This window comes from Typopeltis vanoorti, chromosome 8, assembly GCF_054136105.1.
Source record: "Typopeltis vanoorti isolate ZY-2024b chromosome 8, IOZ_Tvanoo_1.0, whole genome shotgun sequence".
NCBI lineage: Eukaryota > Metazoa > Arthropoda > Arachnida > Uropygi > Thelyphonidae > Typopeltis > Typopeltis vanoorti.
Window position 1 is genome coordinate 119883920 of NC_143556.1, and position 15518 is coordinate 119899437.

General features: G+C 33.3%; 1 protein-coding gene across 1 annotated transcript in view; it reads left to right on the top strand.

The window, feature by feature from the left end:
* Nucleotides 1–15518, top strand: part of superdeath (Suppressor of ER stress-induced death) — a 503396-nt gene that overhangs the window by 86201 nt on the left and 401677 nt on the right. Inside the window, exons 2-3 of the mRNA XM_090396917.1 lie at nucleotides 5729–5884; nucleotides 12686–12788. Of these exons, the coding sequence (XP_090253043.1) occupies nucleotides 5729–5884; nucleotides 12686–12788 (259 nt within the window). The remainder of the gene's footprint in view (nucleotides 1–5728; nucleotides 5885–12685; nucleotides 12789–15518) is intronic.

The following is a 15518-nucleotide window of genomic DNA, read 5'->3' on the forward strand; positions in this document are numbered from 1 at the left end:
AGACTCCTAGCATTCCATACTCTAGACGTCACAAATCGTTATCTTTTCTTGGTCTTAGTTCCCCATCTACTACTGAGGCGCCATCTCCCTATTAACATTTAAAAAGTCAATTGCCATACCGCTTTAAAAAAACAAAAAAGAGAAGGGATAAAATGCACTAAAAAGTGAAAAATGATCCATTTTGAATATCTGAATTTACAGTTTTTGCGTCGATGCCAAATTTAACGCAAACTAGTTACATATTAATTACTAATTACTAAATTATTAATTACTAAATAACAAATTAATTACTAAATAAAAATTAATTACTAAATAAAAATTAATTACTAATAACGCAAACTAATTTTCAATTACATGACAACCTATTTAAATGTTGTTGAATATTACTAAAAGTTCTGAAAAGAACTGACTCAGAAGTAAGGAAAAATAACTGAAACACGAAGTAGTTCTAAGAACAAATAAATATTCACAGAATACTCATATGCATCCATGGATTTATCCCCCAGCCACTCATTAACACAAGTCACAACTTCTCTGGCTAGCATTCTGTCACCTATGCTGATAAAACGCTGCTACACGTCTATCCGCAACCTAGCGGATACGGAGTAACTACAGAAAATAACGTACCTCTACTTTTATCGAGAATAAATGTATTTCTTATTGCTGAATGTACAGTATGAAGTAATGATACCTAACTTTCAATGCACATACTCACTTTTTTTTTGTTAGTATAGCTTGTGAACTATACTTTGTTTAGAGTTAATTTATTTGCGCTAAATATGGAACCTACTCCAAATAATTTAAGTTCATATATTTAATTTAAATTCATTTATATAAAACAGCATCATTTATTACTTTTATTGCGGTTTGTTTTTAATTTTTTTTTTGAAATTTCTTAGCTTCATTGTTTCATTTTTATAAAGATATAGATGAGCTTACAAAAACTCAGCTAACCACTGGAAAAACGTCCTCTTTCAAATAAAAAATACTCCTTTTTTAATTTTACCCCCTTTTTACTCCTTTAGGGGTGAAATTCTAAAAAGGGTTGTACATACAAACAGTATGTACAAATTTCATCTGTGCAGCAGTTGTCCAAAGCATTTAATGAAGGCCGTTCCTGATCCACATTTCACCGAACTATGCGCAGGGTCTTACTTACTTCTGAGTCAGTTCTTTTCAGAACTTTTAGTAATATTCAACAACATTTAAATAGGTTGCCATGTAATTGAAAATAGATGTAATTAGTTTGCGTTAATTGGAAGTTGCATGCTGCCTATACAGAAACTATTGAATTCAGTAAAAAAACGCAAAGTTCGTGTACATTGGTGTTAGAAACGCAGTGAATGGACACTGGATGACTGGAAAAAAAGCCATATTTTCTGACGAGTCATGGTGCACCTTATTTTCTACTAACGGTAGGTAGACTTTTATCGAGTTTAAAATCCTACATTGTATTGTGCCATAATTTATAATATTGCCTGAAGCAATCAATCCAGTCTTTTAAACACAACTCAAGCTTCTGGAGGTGTTGTCATGGTATGGGACAAGTTCTGGTGGTATGGAATGGGTCCTCTAATATTCCTGGAAGTTCGGCTGTACTCCATGGAATGTCTGAACGTTGTTGCCTATCAAGTCTATACAGTAATGTTGACTTGTTATCTAACAGGTTTCGGTTGTTTCATGGAAAACAATGCCACTATCCATCCACAAGAATTGTTCAGCATGGGTCATTAAGGATAACAGCGACTTCTACCCTCTTCCCTGGTCACCACTAATCCCGGATCTGAAGCGCGTTGAGAATGTATGGGAGATGCTATAAAAACAGATCTGGGAGAAATATTCTCTACTGTCAAATCTGAGCCAATTGAGATTCCCTAAAATGTATTTTTAGTGAACTGTTGGCATGTTGTAGACGTAGATGCAGTTGAACATCTTATAAAATATATTTGACACTGTATATGTGTTGTATTTCGGCTAACAGATGTCCAAGACGATAGTAAATAAAAGTTTCATTCCCTGCCACTGGCAAGTAATGTTTTTTTTCCCCTCACAGAAACATGGATATTTTATCTTTCATCACAAGAATATTGATCTTAGAACCCACACAATAACAATGTTATATCGTATTATTATTATTATTATTATTATTATTATTATTATTATTATTATTATTATTATTATTATTATTACATGACACCTCCAGGGAGTCCAAAGACTCATCGAGGGAGGGCATGTACTCTACAGCTCTCTTGTCTCCACCAACTACACCAACGTCATCTACCGCCCACCACTAGCATTCACAGACAATCACAAACATCCATGCCCACGGCGGGATTCGCACCCGCAGCCTTTTGGCTGGAGAGCGGATACGCTAACCACTGGGCGAACCAGACCAGCTGATTATTACGACCCACAAGATGGTGACAGTGCCTGCATTACTCTATTTCATGAAAGCCGTTTAAAATTCTACATTGTATTGTGCCAGCTGCTGTGATTGGATAAGGAGAGATTAGCTATCCCTTCCCAGTTTCCAAAAGTTAATGGTGGGAAATGGTCTCGTCTGCTTCCTTTTGGATATAAGAGGCATAAACGGATTTAGAAACTCTATTAGCTGTTTTGTAGAATTAATACACCGTAATGGCACAATCATAAAATTATACCAATCAATTGTAATATTTTATCTAAAACCACCATAATTTTGTTCACAATTCGGATTTGTTCCAAAATTAAAAAGGACGAATGTAGCAACTATTGATGTGATCTACGTAATTGCCAGAGTTCTAAGGTCAATTAAATTCCTCTTTTTCTTTATGTATAAGATATAATTTATATATTGCTTCTAAATTATAAATATTAACAGCTTTCTCTAATATTGTATTATTATTATTATTATATAAGTCAGGAAAAATAGAATTAAAACTCCTATTACTCCATGAATTTCAAAACATATTTTTCAGTTCGTCATTCACAATTAATTCAATTTTCATAAACTTGAATTTAAAATTCATTCATTTAATAATAACTTTTTGATTGGAAGAATTCAAATTTGCTTCGCTTATTTCCATTTAATCGAGCAGGAGATTTACTAGTTATGTTTATATATTATGTTTCACCATTTTAATTATAATTCCTATCGCTTATTTATTTTTAATGACATGTAGGGCTGGTACTTTCCTACATATTAAGTTATTTCTTTCATTTATTTCTGAACCGTTGAAGAGTGAGTTGTTTATACAAAAGTGTGTTTAATGTTTTCATATAATATTCTGTTAAATTATCGTTAAGTTTTAGGTTTTTCTTTTTTTTTTAAATATAAAACTCGTTAAACTCATTATTTCCAAGTTTATTTTGCTATTTTAATTATTTCCATTTTTTTATAAAAAAAAAATGAGCCATAAAATGACGAATTGAATCACCAAAATGAGTAAACATTAAGCTTTCATTCATACTATCTCTGATAAGGCTTTCAGAGAGAAAGAGAGAGTGCTTTATCATAGACTTCTGCTTGTAACAAATGTTCATAACGAGTTCCTCTGCTTGTTGTGTGCAACTAAGCATATATTTTACTTTAAGGCTGTCATAGCTTTATTCTTCTAAGACCGTGCTGAATCACAATTAAATAGATATAATTTATATCCTTTATATACTTATATTCCATATAAGATGCCACGTATTAATAAATCCACTACTCTCTCTCTCTCTCTCTCTCTCTCTCTCTCTCTCTCTCTCTCTTTCTTTCTTTCTCTCTTTCTGCTATTGAGAAACCTGTAGGCAACAACGTTTACAACCATTTCGATTGATGTTCTCAATGCTTTGTGGGTAACGACAAAGCATTGAGCATTGAGACCTGGCAGGTTTCATACTCCAAATTAGGCAAACAATCAGAGAATGAAACTTACTTAAGAGGCATAATACAATGGCCTCAAAGTTTTCGATTCTACCATAATTCAAAACAATTTAATTCATTAAGTCCCAACTGTTATCTCATTGAATGTTTCCTACATAAAAATGATATTCTTATCCAGTATATTTTTATGTAAGCACGAAACATATCTAGAAGACTGAAGTTTATTATATATCTTAATCAACCATTACTTATATCATTTTTACCAGACTTATATATTTTTTATGATTATGCATTAGAATATAATACATAATACAGTATAATTTTATAATAATGCGTTATAAATAATATACTATACTCTCTCTTTTTCAATGGTTACTCATTTAATCAAATTGCTGTTAAAACGTGAAGTGTCTAGAGATACTATGAATGTACGTAATAAATCCCACATACTTCTAAATATGAAAATTCTACTGTACATCCTTTAACTTTATGTTTAAAATATTGCAATTATATTCCTCCATTTTTGCTGAATACTAGAAATTGCATTTTAATGAAATTTTCCTCTAGATCGCAATAGTGCATAACAAAACTTTTGTTTAAAAAACCACTGTGTTTTTGACAACTCTTTCATTAACCATGCCACTTTTTTTACATTGGATCTATAATTTCTTCTCTTTCTTCAGTTATAATATTGATGCTATCCTTTCAGAAAATATCAATGCGTTCCCCTTTTGGGTAAGATTATCCGTTACCAAATATTAATCTCTGCCTTTAGGAAATTACAACTTTCCATTACATCAGAAATTATTTCATCAACTATATTGACTATTGTCTTTATTTGATTTTTCTACCTATTGACTGATTACCTGTCAATCACGTTCATTGTCTAGTTGTTGTTTTCTTAACATAATAATAAGAACAAGCTATATTAACATAACCCTTGCTCATATAATTATTCCCTCCATTTATTAATTCTCTTAATTAATTTATCTGTCAACTAAACCTTTCTCAGAACAATTTATTATTTTTTTTTTCAAAAAGAAAATATACTGAATCTTTGGAAATCAAAATGCTTAATGATGGAAAACTTTGGATCCTAGTAACTGACAAATGGCAGACTCATGGTACGATGAAACATATTCAGATATATCAAAAGGATTACAGCTTTTGCTTAAGTTATTGGTTAATATGTTCTTTGATCTCTTTCAGTTTTAGGAATTACTTTGCAATGCATGACGCTGATAATGTCTCTAGGTAGTCGAGGTTAATCACATATATTCAGTTTAAGGTATCCGTTCTGACGAATAAAACGAATGTGTGCATGAGTCGCCTTAGTTCATTTGTTTTCGAAGATGCCCTTTGGTAGGAAAGACATCCGTTCAAATCATGTCTAGGACGCGAAGAACTTTTCATTTGAAGGTGAGTTAGCTAGTTTCATACGAGGTGACAGGTATTATCCTCAAAAAACTCAGGCGAAAACATGCATTATACAAAATATAGAACACTACGCAAATTAGAAATGATCATCCTGTTACACTGCATTTGGTTTCTAACCCCTGTGAGTAATGTGTGGGTCTAAGCGTCAAACAGGAAAGGAAGATGGATGTAGCGTTTTCTCTTTATGTGTGTATTTCACTGAGAAATAACTAAGTTGTGTATCATAAAATCATGTATTAAAAAGTTTTGACAGTAGAATTTCTAATTATCAAAATTTGATAGAACTGATTTATGGAATATGTAAGAAAAATTTCGTCGAATGATTTGAAAATGTTATAAAACTATATCAAAGCATTTGTTCTGAAGTTTCGTTTATTATTATTATTATTATTATTATTATTATTATTATTATTATTATTATTATTATTATTATTATTTCTAAAGGTGGTTGGCTACAACTCAATTTCAGCCTACAGACGCTAGAAGAGCTTTCCCTTGCTTTGACGAGCCTGCGCTCAAAGCCACCTTTAATATTACTATTGTTCGATGGAACAACATGACATCTCTGTCTAACATGCCTTTGCTACGTACAGAAAGAAGGTGAGCACATTTATTTGTTAAAAAAATAAGAAGAAATTGATTACTGTCTTTTTTCCTCATCTCTTTAAAAAGAAGCAGAATTTAAAGTTTTTATTTTATTGTATTTTATTATTATTAGCATATCATTAATATTATTACTAGACATAGCATCCTATGAATAATAGTCTGTTATGTCCAGCAGACCCTGTGAAATATGCCTCGATCTTTTAAAGTGCTTCCTGTATTTTTATGATATTTTATGATATTATTCTAAATAAGGATTCCACATTAACACATAACACCGGGATGCTTAATTTGGATGGTACATATTAAAATACTTCAACTAGTGCTTTGAATAAAGAACTAGATTAAATCGCTGGAAGTCATATTCAAGACTGTGTCATTCAGAAGTTCGCCATTCATTTCAGAAGAAATACGTGTGGCAAGGCTACTAGCCTGTAACATACCACCTAACAAGATAGGCTCATTCATTTGCTGCTGCGGAATTTAGATCTTGCCTTTAGTGGAACAATGAAAATCGAAATTCATTGTACAGCAGACAACATCTTCCAATAATTTTCCGATAGATTTTTTTTATGGTGATCTATTTTGCAATAGGTCCCCAGGATTTGTTCCCCGATTTCATTGCTGCGTTTGAGTTTTTATGCATTCATTGTTTTTTTTTTTCAAACACCAAACGATTGTTTGGTTTTTCAGATTTAAAAGTTGAGTAACATTTGATGATTACGATGCTGAACGTCCAATGAGCGTCCAAAATACTTCGCCGTTGAATAACAGCAAAGTATTTCTGATGCAAAATTTAAACGTCAAGCACAATGCAATCTATTAAGGATTTACTGAAACCAAAAAACGACCATTCATTTTGTTTCCATGTTATCTCTAAAATCTCGCATGATGAGTTTTATTTATTTATTTTTCTGTATTTCCAAGAGTGAAGCTGGCATGGTTAAGAAAACACACTTCATGAGAACAGAAATAATTTAAATAATCGAACACTTAATTTACAAATTTCAAAACACAGGTTTTACAATGATTTAAGTAATGGAGCAAATGAAGTGGCCGCTACTTCATGGATGGAATAGCATACAAAAATCATAAAATGATTTTAATCACTTACTAGTAAAATTTATACATTAATAAATACCATAGATTGCATATCATAGATACCATAGATTACATACCATAGATTGCAAAACCATCGGCAAAAATTTTTTTTCTAAGTTGGTACATCTGTCATAAGCAATCATTTGAAATTGCAAGTCACTGTATCAAGTACTTTGTTTTACACAGCTGTCTGAAGCAAAGGTGTTGTCTATATCCATTGAAATGGATAAAATCGAGTATCGTGCTATTATAAAATTCTTTGTAATTTTTTTTTCTTCAGCTTTTTTGAGATTCCAGCATTCACTTCCATAGATAAGTATTGGGAGGACCATTGTCTCATAGATTCTTAGTTTCATTACTTGTTTGATGTCTCTTGACTTCCATATTTTATTTAGTCGTCCAAAGTGTCGGATGCTTGACATTCGTCTGTTTATGTCTTTTCACGTTATACTCAATTACACCTCCAAGTTAGATGAAGTTTTCTACCTGCTCTAGATTCTTACTGTTAATTTCAATTTTCCGATTGGTGTTTCTTTTTCCTATTTACATAATTTTTGTTTTGTCTATATTTAGGTTTAATCCAAATTTTATACATTATTCCTTTATTTTATCAGAAATTCGTTGTAGATCTTCTTCCGTGTTTGATATCAATGCAATGTCTCCAAATTTTAAATTTATTATATTTTTTCCATATATTTTGATTCCAGAGTCTTCTTTATTTAAGGCCTTACTGGTTGCTTCTTCCAGTATAAGACTGAACAGGTCTGGTTAAAGATTGCATCCCTGTCTTACTCCACTCTCTGTGTGGAACCAGTTGGTTAAGGTGTCCTCCACTCGTACTGCACTTTCAGATTTCTCATATAGATTTTTTATTATTCATATAGTTTTGTTTGAAATTCCAAATTCTTTCATAGTTCCCATAGTTCTCTTCTACAGATTGAATTAAATGCCTGACGAAAGTCTATGATTTTTATATAGCAACTCTGGTTGTATTCTACTGTCTTTTCTATTAGCTGTTTTAAGGTGAATAATTAATCAATTGTGCTTCGTCCTGGTCTGAAACCTGCTTGTTCTTCTCCTAATGCTAGTTCTATATATAGCTTAATTTCTTTATGGAGTACTTTCGTAAAATCCTTACTTGGAATACTGAGGCGGCTACTGCCTCTATAATCATTGCATTCTGTTTTATCTCCTGTTTTGTATATAGGAGTTATGACTAATTTGGCGTAATCAGTACATAGGTATCGCTTCATTTTTGTAGATCCTTTCAAATAATGTTTTTAATGGTTCTAAAAGTTGTTCCTTTCCTACTTTTAAGAATTCTGCATGTATTTGATCAATACCAGGTGCTTTCCTATTCTTAAGTTTATCTATGATGTGTGCTATTATTTCTTTGGTAAAGATATTTGTTTCCTCTTTCATTTCCGTGGCTGGAATAATAATATCCAGAGAGCTGTTTTTATTAGAAGTTTCTAAAGTATTCTTCCCATCTGACCATTCGTTTTGATTTACTTTCAATTAGCAGTCTTTCTTTGTTTTTGATCATTATTGTTTTGTTGTCTATGTCTAATTAATTTGATTTATTTGTTTATATAATCTATGGAGTTATTTTCTTTTGATAGTTGCTCTGCCATTTTGCATGTTTCTTCTAACCAGTTATTCTTGTACCTTTTAACTAGTTTTCTAATTTCTCTGTTTAATCTATTATACTCATTTCTGTTATAGTCCTGTTTCAATTTCATGCTTTTCCTTTTGTCACTTAACCTTCACTTAACCTTTTTATTTCATTGGAGATCCAATCCCCTTTTTATTTTCTCTTTCGGTGTAACCAATATTATTTCCTTTAATTTGCACCAATGTTCTTCGATGTTTACATTCTGTTTCGGTAGTTCCTTCAGGTTTGTATCTAGTTCTAATTGATATTTTCTTAGAATATTATTGTCTTGTAGTTTATTTACATTCAGTCTCCTTTTCACTCTACTCTAAAAGTGCTTTCAGATTTTAATTTTATTCTTAGATTTTCTAGTACCAGCTTATGGCCTGATCCACAGTCTGCAGAAAAGGATCTGCAATTTAGGATACTTGATTTCCATCTTTGGTTTACAATAATATAGTCAATCATATTCTTGGTTTGTTTGTCTGGTGATAGCAATGTCCATTTTCTTTGGGTTTGGGTTGTTTAAAGAGAGTGTTGGTTATTCTTAGTCTATTGTTTGAGCAGAAGTTTAGCAGTCTTTCGCCACATTCATTGCTTTCTCCATATACCCAATCTGTCCGATTACCCTTGGCCAGGTATCCCAGTCTTTGTCTACTTTTGCATTTAAGATCCCCGTTACCATTAGGAGATCTTGACTTGATGTCGTCTCATCATTTACTTCAGTCTTTGTAAAACCAAAATCTAAATATTCGGCTGCATACTTTCTTGATTTTACTTTCGGAGTGATATTTTGTGAACCTGAATTTATTGACGTCGACGCTCCGCAGTCGTCAGATGCTCTCTTACGTCCAATTAAAATTTTATCCATTTTTCTATACTAGAAAATATTGCTTTTATACCGTATATCAGGTATATCAGGGTCGTTGCGAATAGGAGTAAAATAACGCCTACCATCGACTTTTCACTGTTGGTCACTGTTGCAGTGTTACTGCCGTCTTGCCATTTTAACCCTTACTTATACTCGCAGAAACATTTCCAGAACATTCGGGACTTCCCATGATGAAATTGAGAATTTTACGAAAGGCCGATGCGATTCAACAATCTGTGCAGTGATGCCAGGTATATACAATTTTCGAAAGATTTGATGACGTATTTAAATTTATATGAATATTTAAAAAGTTTAATAAATTCCTATTTTTTTGTTATTGTTGTTATTTTGTTTTGTTTTGCTAACTTTTATTGGTTTTGTCATTGTCTCAACACAAGAATTGCGTGGGGGGAGGTGGGGAGGCGCCACAAAAACTAATATGAAAAAATGGGGCACACATGAAGGAAGGTTGGGAAACACTGATCTAATTTTTTCTGAAGTTATCCCTGTTGAACAAGCAGGCTTTAGGGCTCAACGTAATTGCATGGACCAAATACTAGACTTTACTTCCCGTACCGAGGCAGGCTTTCAGAGATGTTTGAAAACTTCTGTGTTTGTTGAACTTACTGCTGCGTACGACACAGTATGGAAAAAGGGGTTGCTATACAAGCTGATACAGCTCATACTATGCCATTCTGACAGGTTCTGTCATGTGCTACTGGGAAACAAAATGAGGAAACTGAGAAAACTGAACAACGGGCTCCCCCAGAGCTCAGTATAAGCACCAATCTTATTCAACTTATGTACATTTTCTCTACCGATAAGTAGGTCAAGAAAATTTGCTTACGCTGATGATATAGCCCTCGCCATCCAACATAAGAATATCGAAGTAACTGAAAATATCCTGAAAAATTACCTTAGAACTTTTGGGGAATACTTTCATAAATGGAGATTAACAGCAAACCTCAATAAGACCGAGGTTAGCTCTTTTCACCTAATCACCAAATTGGCAAATAGGAAACGTCAGGTAAGCTTTAACAACACAACGCTGAGGCACCAAAATGTCCCTAAATATCTTGGTGTTACCTTAGATAGAACATTATCTTTCAAAAGACATCTGGCGAATATCTCTATAAAGAGCAGAATCCGAAATAGTATCATACAAATACTGTGTCGTTCTACGTGGGATTCTTCTACTACTACAACACTGCGATGCTCCACGTTGGGCCTAGTCTACTCTGCAGCAGAATATTGTTCACCAGTATGGCTAAACAGTCCTCTTGTCGAGAAAACGACACACAAATAAATGTAACGATGAAGACAATAACAGTATATATGAAATCCACTCTCCTCTACTGGCATCCAACTTTGAGTAACATTGCGTCACCGAACTTGCGCAACCAATCTGCTCTCGTAAAAGAGTACAAAATAAACAAAATAACAATCCCCTGTTACTAATACATGAAGACCTCACACATATAAGTATAAATCGCCATAAATTCAGATGGCCTACAGTGTTAATGGCTGAAGAACTAGTAAATAGCGATTTGAACGTTCATTTGAAATTGCTAGAAACTTGGAAAGAAAAATCTCTCCAGACTTAAACAAGTATATTCTTCTCAAAATCCGAAAGGGATTGAGCTTCCACGTCATCTATGGAAAAACTTAAATAGGATAAGTACAGCATATGGTATCTGCGCAGACAGCTTACATAAGTGGGGAAGATCACCTACACTCCAATGTGACTTTGGGGCCACAAACCGAACCATCCGGCACATTGTGTAGGACGGCAGCATAACAGCCTATCTTGGTAACCGGAGAGACTTTCTTGAGGTAGATCCCTCAGCTGTTGAATGGCTAGCTGAATTAAACTTAAAATTTAAGTGACTCTTTTACCTGTTATTTGTATATGTATACTACCTGTCTCATTTATATTGTCTGCACAAATATGTAATTATGTATTTTGATGTCATGTGGCTTTATTTTTTATTATGCCATACGCTAAATAAAAATAAAAATATATCTAATTTTTGTATATCATGTTTAGTCTTTACATAACGCATGATTTCTGGAGCCCAGGTCTTCAATCACAGCGAGATCTGCTTCACAGAAAATCGAACCTGAGCACCGTTTGGATGGTTTCGGGTTGGTACCAAACAGGCATTCCAAACCCATGTGGATATCTTAATGAAAGTGGTATTCCCAGAAGTGACTGGTCCTGTGTGTCCTACATTGCTGCGCTGTTTTTAACATGTTGGATGACACATGTTTTTCTAGTTAGGGAATACCTCTGTTGAAAGCTGCATCGCCTCCTGGCAATAAAGCTTTATAACGATTTTTCAATGAAACCCATTTATCAGCTGCATACAGAAGTGAAAAAGTGTTTCTTTTTGGATGGAGAATTCACGAAATTAATAGGCATAATATACTAGCCATGTGATTTGTTTAAAAAACCTTATTCCAACTAGTCTAAGCCCTCCTAACTATGGTCACATACTTTGCTCTCTGTGCTTAATGATATTTAGATTCTAATGGTCAACGATCAAAGTTGGACTTAGCAGAAACAATTTTCAAACGAGCTAATAGTTTTAATCTTAACACTGAACTTAATGCATAACAACAAGGAAAACTAGCGTTTTTTGATAACGTACGTTTCTTAATTCTTATTAAATGCAATATTTAAAAATTGTTCAATTGGTCTTGCAGTTGTTTAAAAACAGCAAAAATGAGTGAAATTACAAAGCAATTAAAAATAAAGTGCATATAATTTATTTCCACCTCTTTGAACAATTTATTTGAACACAAGCTTTCAAAGTATTTAATGTTTTTACATAATCCAGAAACTCTTGATTGTATAAAAACCTACTGAAAAACTTACGTATTACGTATTACATGCCACTCTCTCTCTCTTTCATGTTGCTCCATGCCTCTTGTAAACGTGTAGTGGTCTAACATGATGCGACATCATAGTCTACTTCAAAATAATCACAAATATTCATGCACACTGTGGGATTCGAACCCCCCAGAGCTGATGCAGTAACCACTCCACAGCCAGCCCTGAAGATTTATTTACATGCAAATAATTTCTTACTATAACATAATTCAAATACATACTTTATTTAATGACCTAAACGATTCCTTAGTGATATTTAGTGATTTTTTTTAACCGCAGAGGTAATGGCTGGACCGCTGATATTTATCAAAAAACAGTGCGTATGTCTACGTATCTTCTGGCTTTCGTTGTCTGTGACTTCCAGAGCGTGGGACAGGAAAATGTAAGAGTTTTACTTATTACTCTAATACTATAAATAAGAGAAATTCAATTTATATTTGATTATGAAACAAATATATTTTTGCAATAATAATCAGAAACTATTGTTATTTAGAATGTAAAAATTAGGTTTGCGATTTTGTTACGAAAACACATTCAAGGATAAGATATTGTCATAATTTAAAAAATTTTGTTTCTTTAACTGCCAGCAGTTAAAGAAACAAAAGACATAAAATTTTAATTTATGCAGCTATATAAAATTTCAAGATGATGGTTTTCCATATTTCTCTACGTTTCACATTACAAGCATGCACAAACCACCGAATTCTCAAAGAAACTCAAAGATGTAAAGAAATTACTAGGAAATGGAAGCCAAACCTCAATAAATACTTATAAAACTGTCGTAAGTCGTATCACTGCTTTCAAATTTTCTCATAAACTTTTAATAAAATGAGTTCTTATTATTTGACAGAAATTTTTATTATTACACAGATTTTATTATTACACAGATTTTTAAACACTGAAGTTAATATTAATAGCACTTTTCTACATGTGTTATTTGAAATCTCCGTACCAACTCAGGTTATGAAGCTAATATGGGTGGGTGTATTAACATAATTTCTCTAGCCTGTTTACTTATTGAGCGTCATGAAAAATGTTGAATTTCCATGCGGAATTTCTGCTATCAGCTTATGAGTAAACTCATTTTCACTTGAAATTAAACTGCAAAGGCTCTTCCTGTTCACAATGAATTCGAAAATGGGTGTTTACAATAAAAAGGAAAATGTAATGTCTTTGCGACTGTCCTACAAAAGCACTACAGATGGTAAGGCCACTTTATCAATCTTATTACATTATAACACTTTCTTCCTCCTCCAGGAGGGAAGGATAAAATAGTAATGTTATCATTCTTTTTTAAACTTGCTTTTGATGTAATTCTTTAGAATCAATGAAACACGCTGGCCAAGTTCTAAAGGAATTTAACTTTCTGTATACGTCACCAGCCCCTTGTGCACTTGAATGGGATCTCTCTTTTTAGGAGATACACGGCAGTTAGGCAATCATCTAAATCACGCATATGTTCTCATAGACACGTCATTTAGAGGTTCAGTGGCTGCTACTGAAGAGAGGAAACAAGAGAGAATAATAACAGCAACAAAACTACATCTATAACTAATCACATTATCACAGATAACACTGTAAACCAAATAATCAGGTGAATTTGTAAGGTACAATCTGCTGTAAAAGGATGAGAAACAGATTAATTCAAGAACTAACAAAAACAACTATTGTTTCATTCCATCTTGATATGATTCTTCCATTGCATTCTATTTTGTGCAAGATGACTCAGTGTGCGTACAGAGTTTCCGTACCATTTTAAGATGTTATTGCGCTCCATTCTCTGTTTGGATTTCCTCTTTTGTTCTTTCAATCATCCCAAACAGCAGGGTTTTTAATTTTCTCTCATCGTTCATTCTACATATATGCCCAAATAGAAGTATTTCCTTTTGATTATTTTCTGAGTCAGGTTTTCCTTCTGGATCATGGTTGTATTCGTCTATATATTTCCTCATTGTTCACTTTCTGTATCCAGCCTATTCTCAAGATCTTTCTATAGTACTTCCTCTCATATGCTAATATCCTCCTTTCAGATTCTATCGGGAGTACCCAGTCCTCACATCCATACAGCATGCTGCTGAAGATACAGGTTTCCACACGTATCTTTATAGCTCGGATCTTCCATATTTTGTCCATGGCTTTTAAGAAAGCAGTTCCTCTGGCTATTCTACTTACTTTTTACCCCTTTTTTTGTCCAAGTCATGCATCATGTGGCATCCAAAATATGTGAAGTGTTCCACATTTTCCAGTTGAAATCCCTCAATGGTAACTTTGTTCAGTAACTCTTGCTGTCCAAATATCATTGTTTTAGTCTTTTTCAAAATTGACATTTAGTCCATGGTTTATCTTATTCCTTCTGTGTATAGTGTTTGCAGTGTCCTTTCCAGCCTTGGTGCATCTTCTTCAATCAGGACCATGTCATCTGCAAAGCAGAGGTAGTGTATTCTCATGCCATTTATTGAAATGCCTTCACCTTCTTTAATCTTATCAGTGTTCATATATGCGTAATGAAGATGATAACTGATATTGGGTTCGCTTGTCTTGTGCCTTGAATTAAGATCTTTCATTCTCTCCACTCTCCAGTCACACCTGCTATCCTGACGGTTGCTTGTGCTTGACTGTTTATATCTTTCAACAGGAGGATAAATCTATTGTATACACCGTAGGATTCCAACACTACCCATGTTATATTTTGGTTAATATTATTAAAAGATTTTTGGAAGTCCACGAAATAGCAGTATATCTTTTTGTTCTTTCTTCGAGCTTTCTCTGCCATTAGTCACGGTGCGAGTTTTTGTTGCACTGTACTTTGATCTAATCGAAATCGGGCTTGCTCATTAGGAAGATGTTCCTCCATATGACCCTTCAGCCGTTCTCTAAGTATTTTCATCAGCACTTTTCCTAGATGACTCATTAGTGCAATAGTTCTGTAATTTGAGAATTCTAAAGCACTGCCTTTCTTATGAAGAACAATCAAAACCGATTTTTCCACTCTTCGGGGGAATACCCTGATCTCCATATTTCATTACATAGCTTAAGCATTTCTTTTACAACCAATTCTCCCCCATATTTTAGCATCTCGCCTATTATGTTGTCATTTCCAGGACTCTTTTGT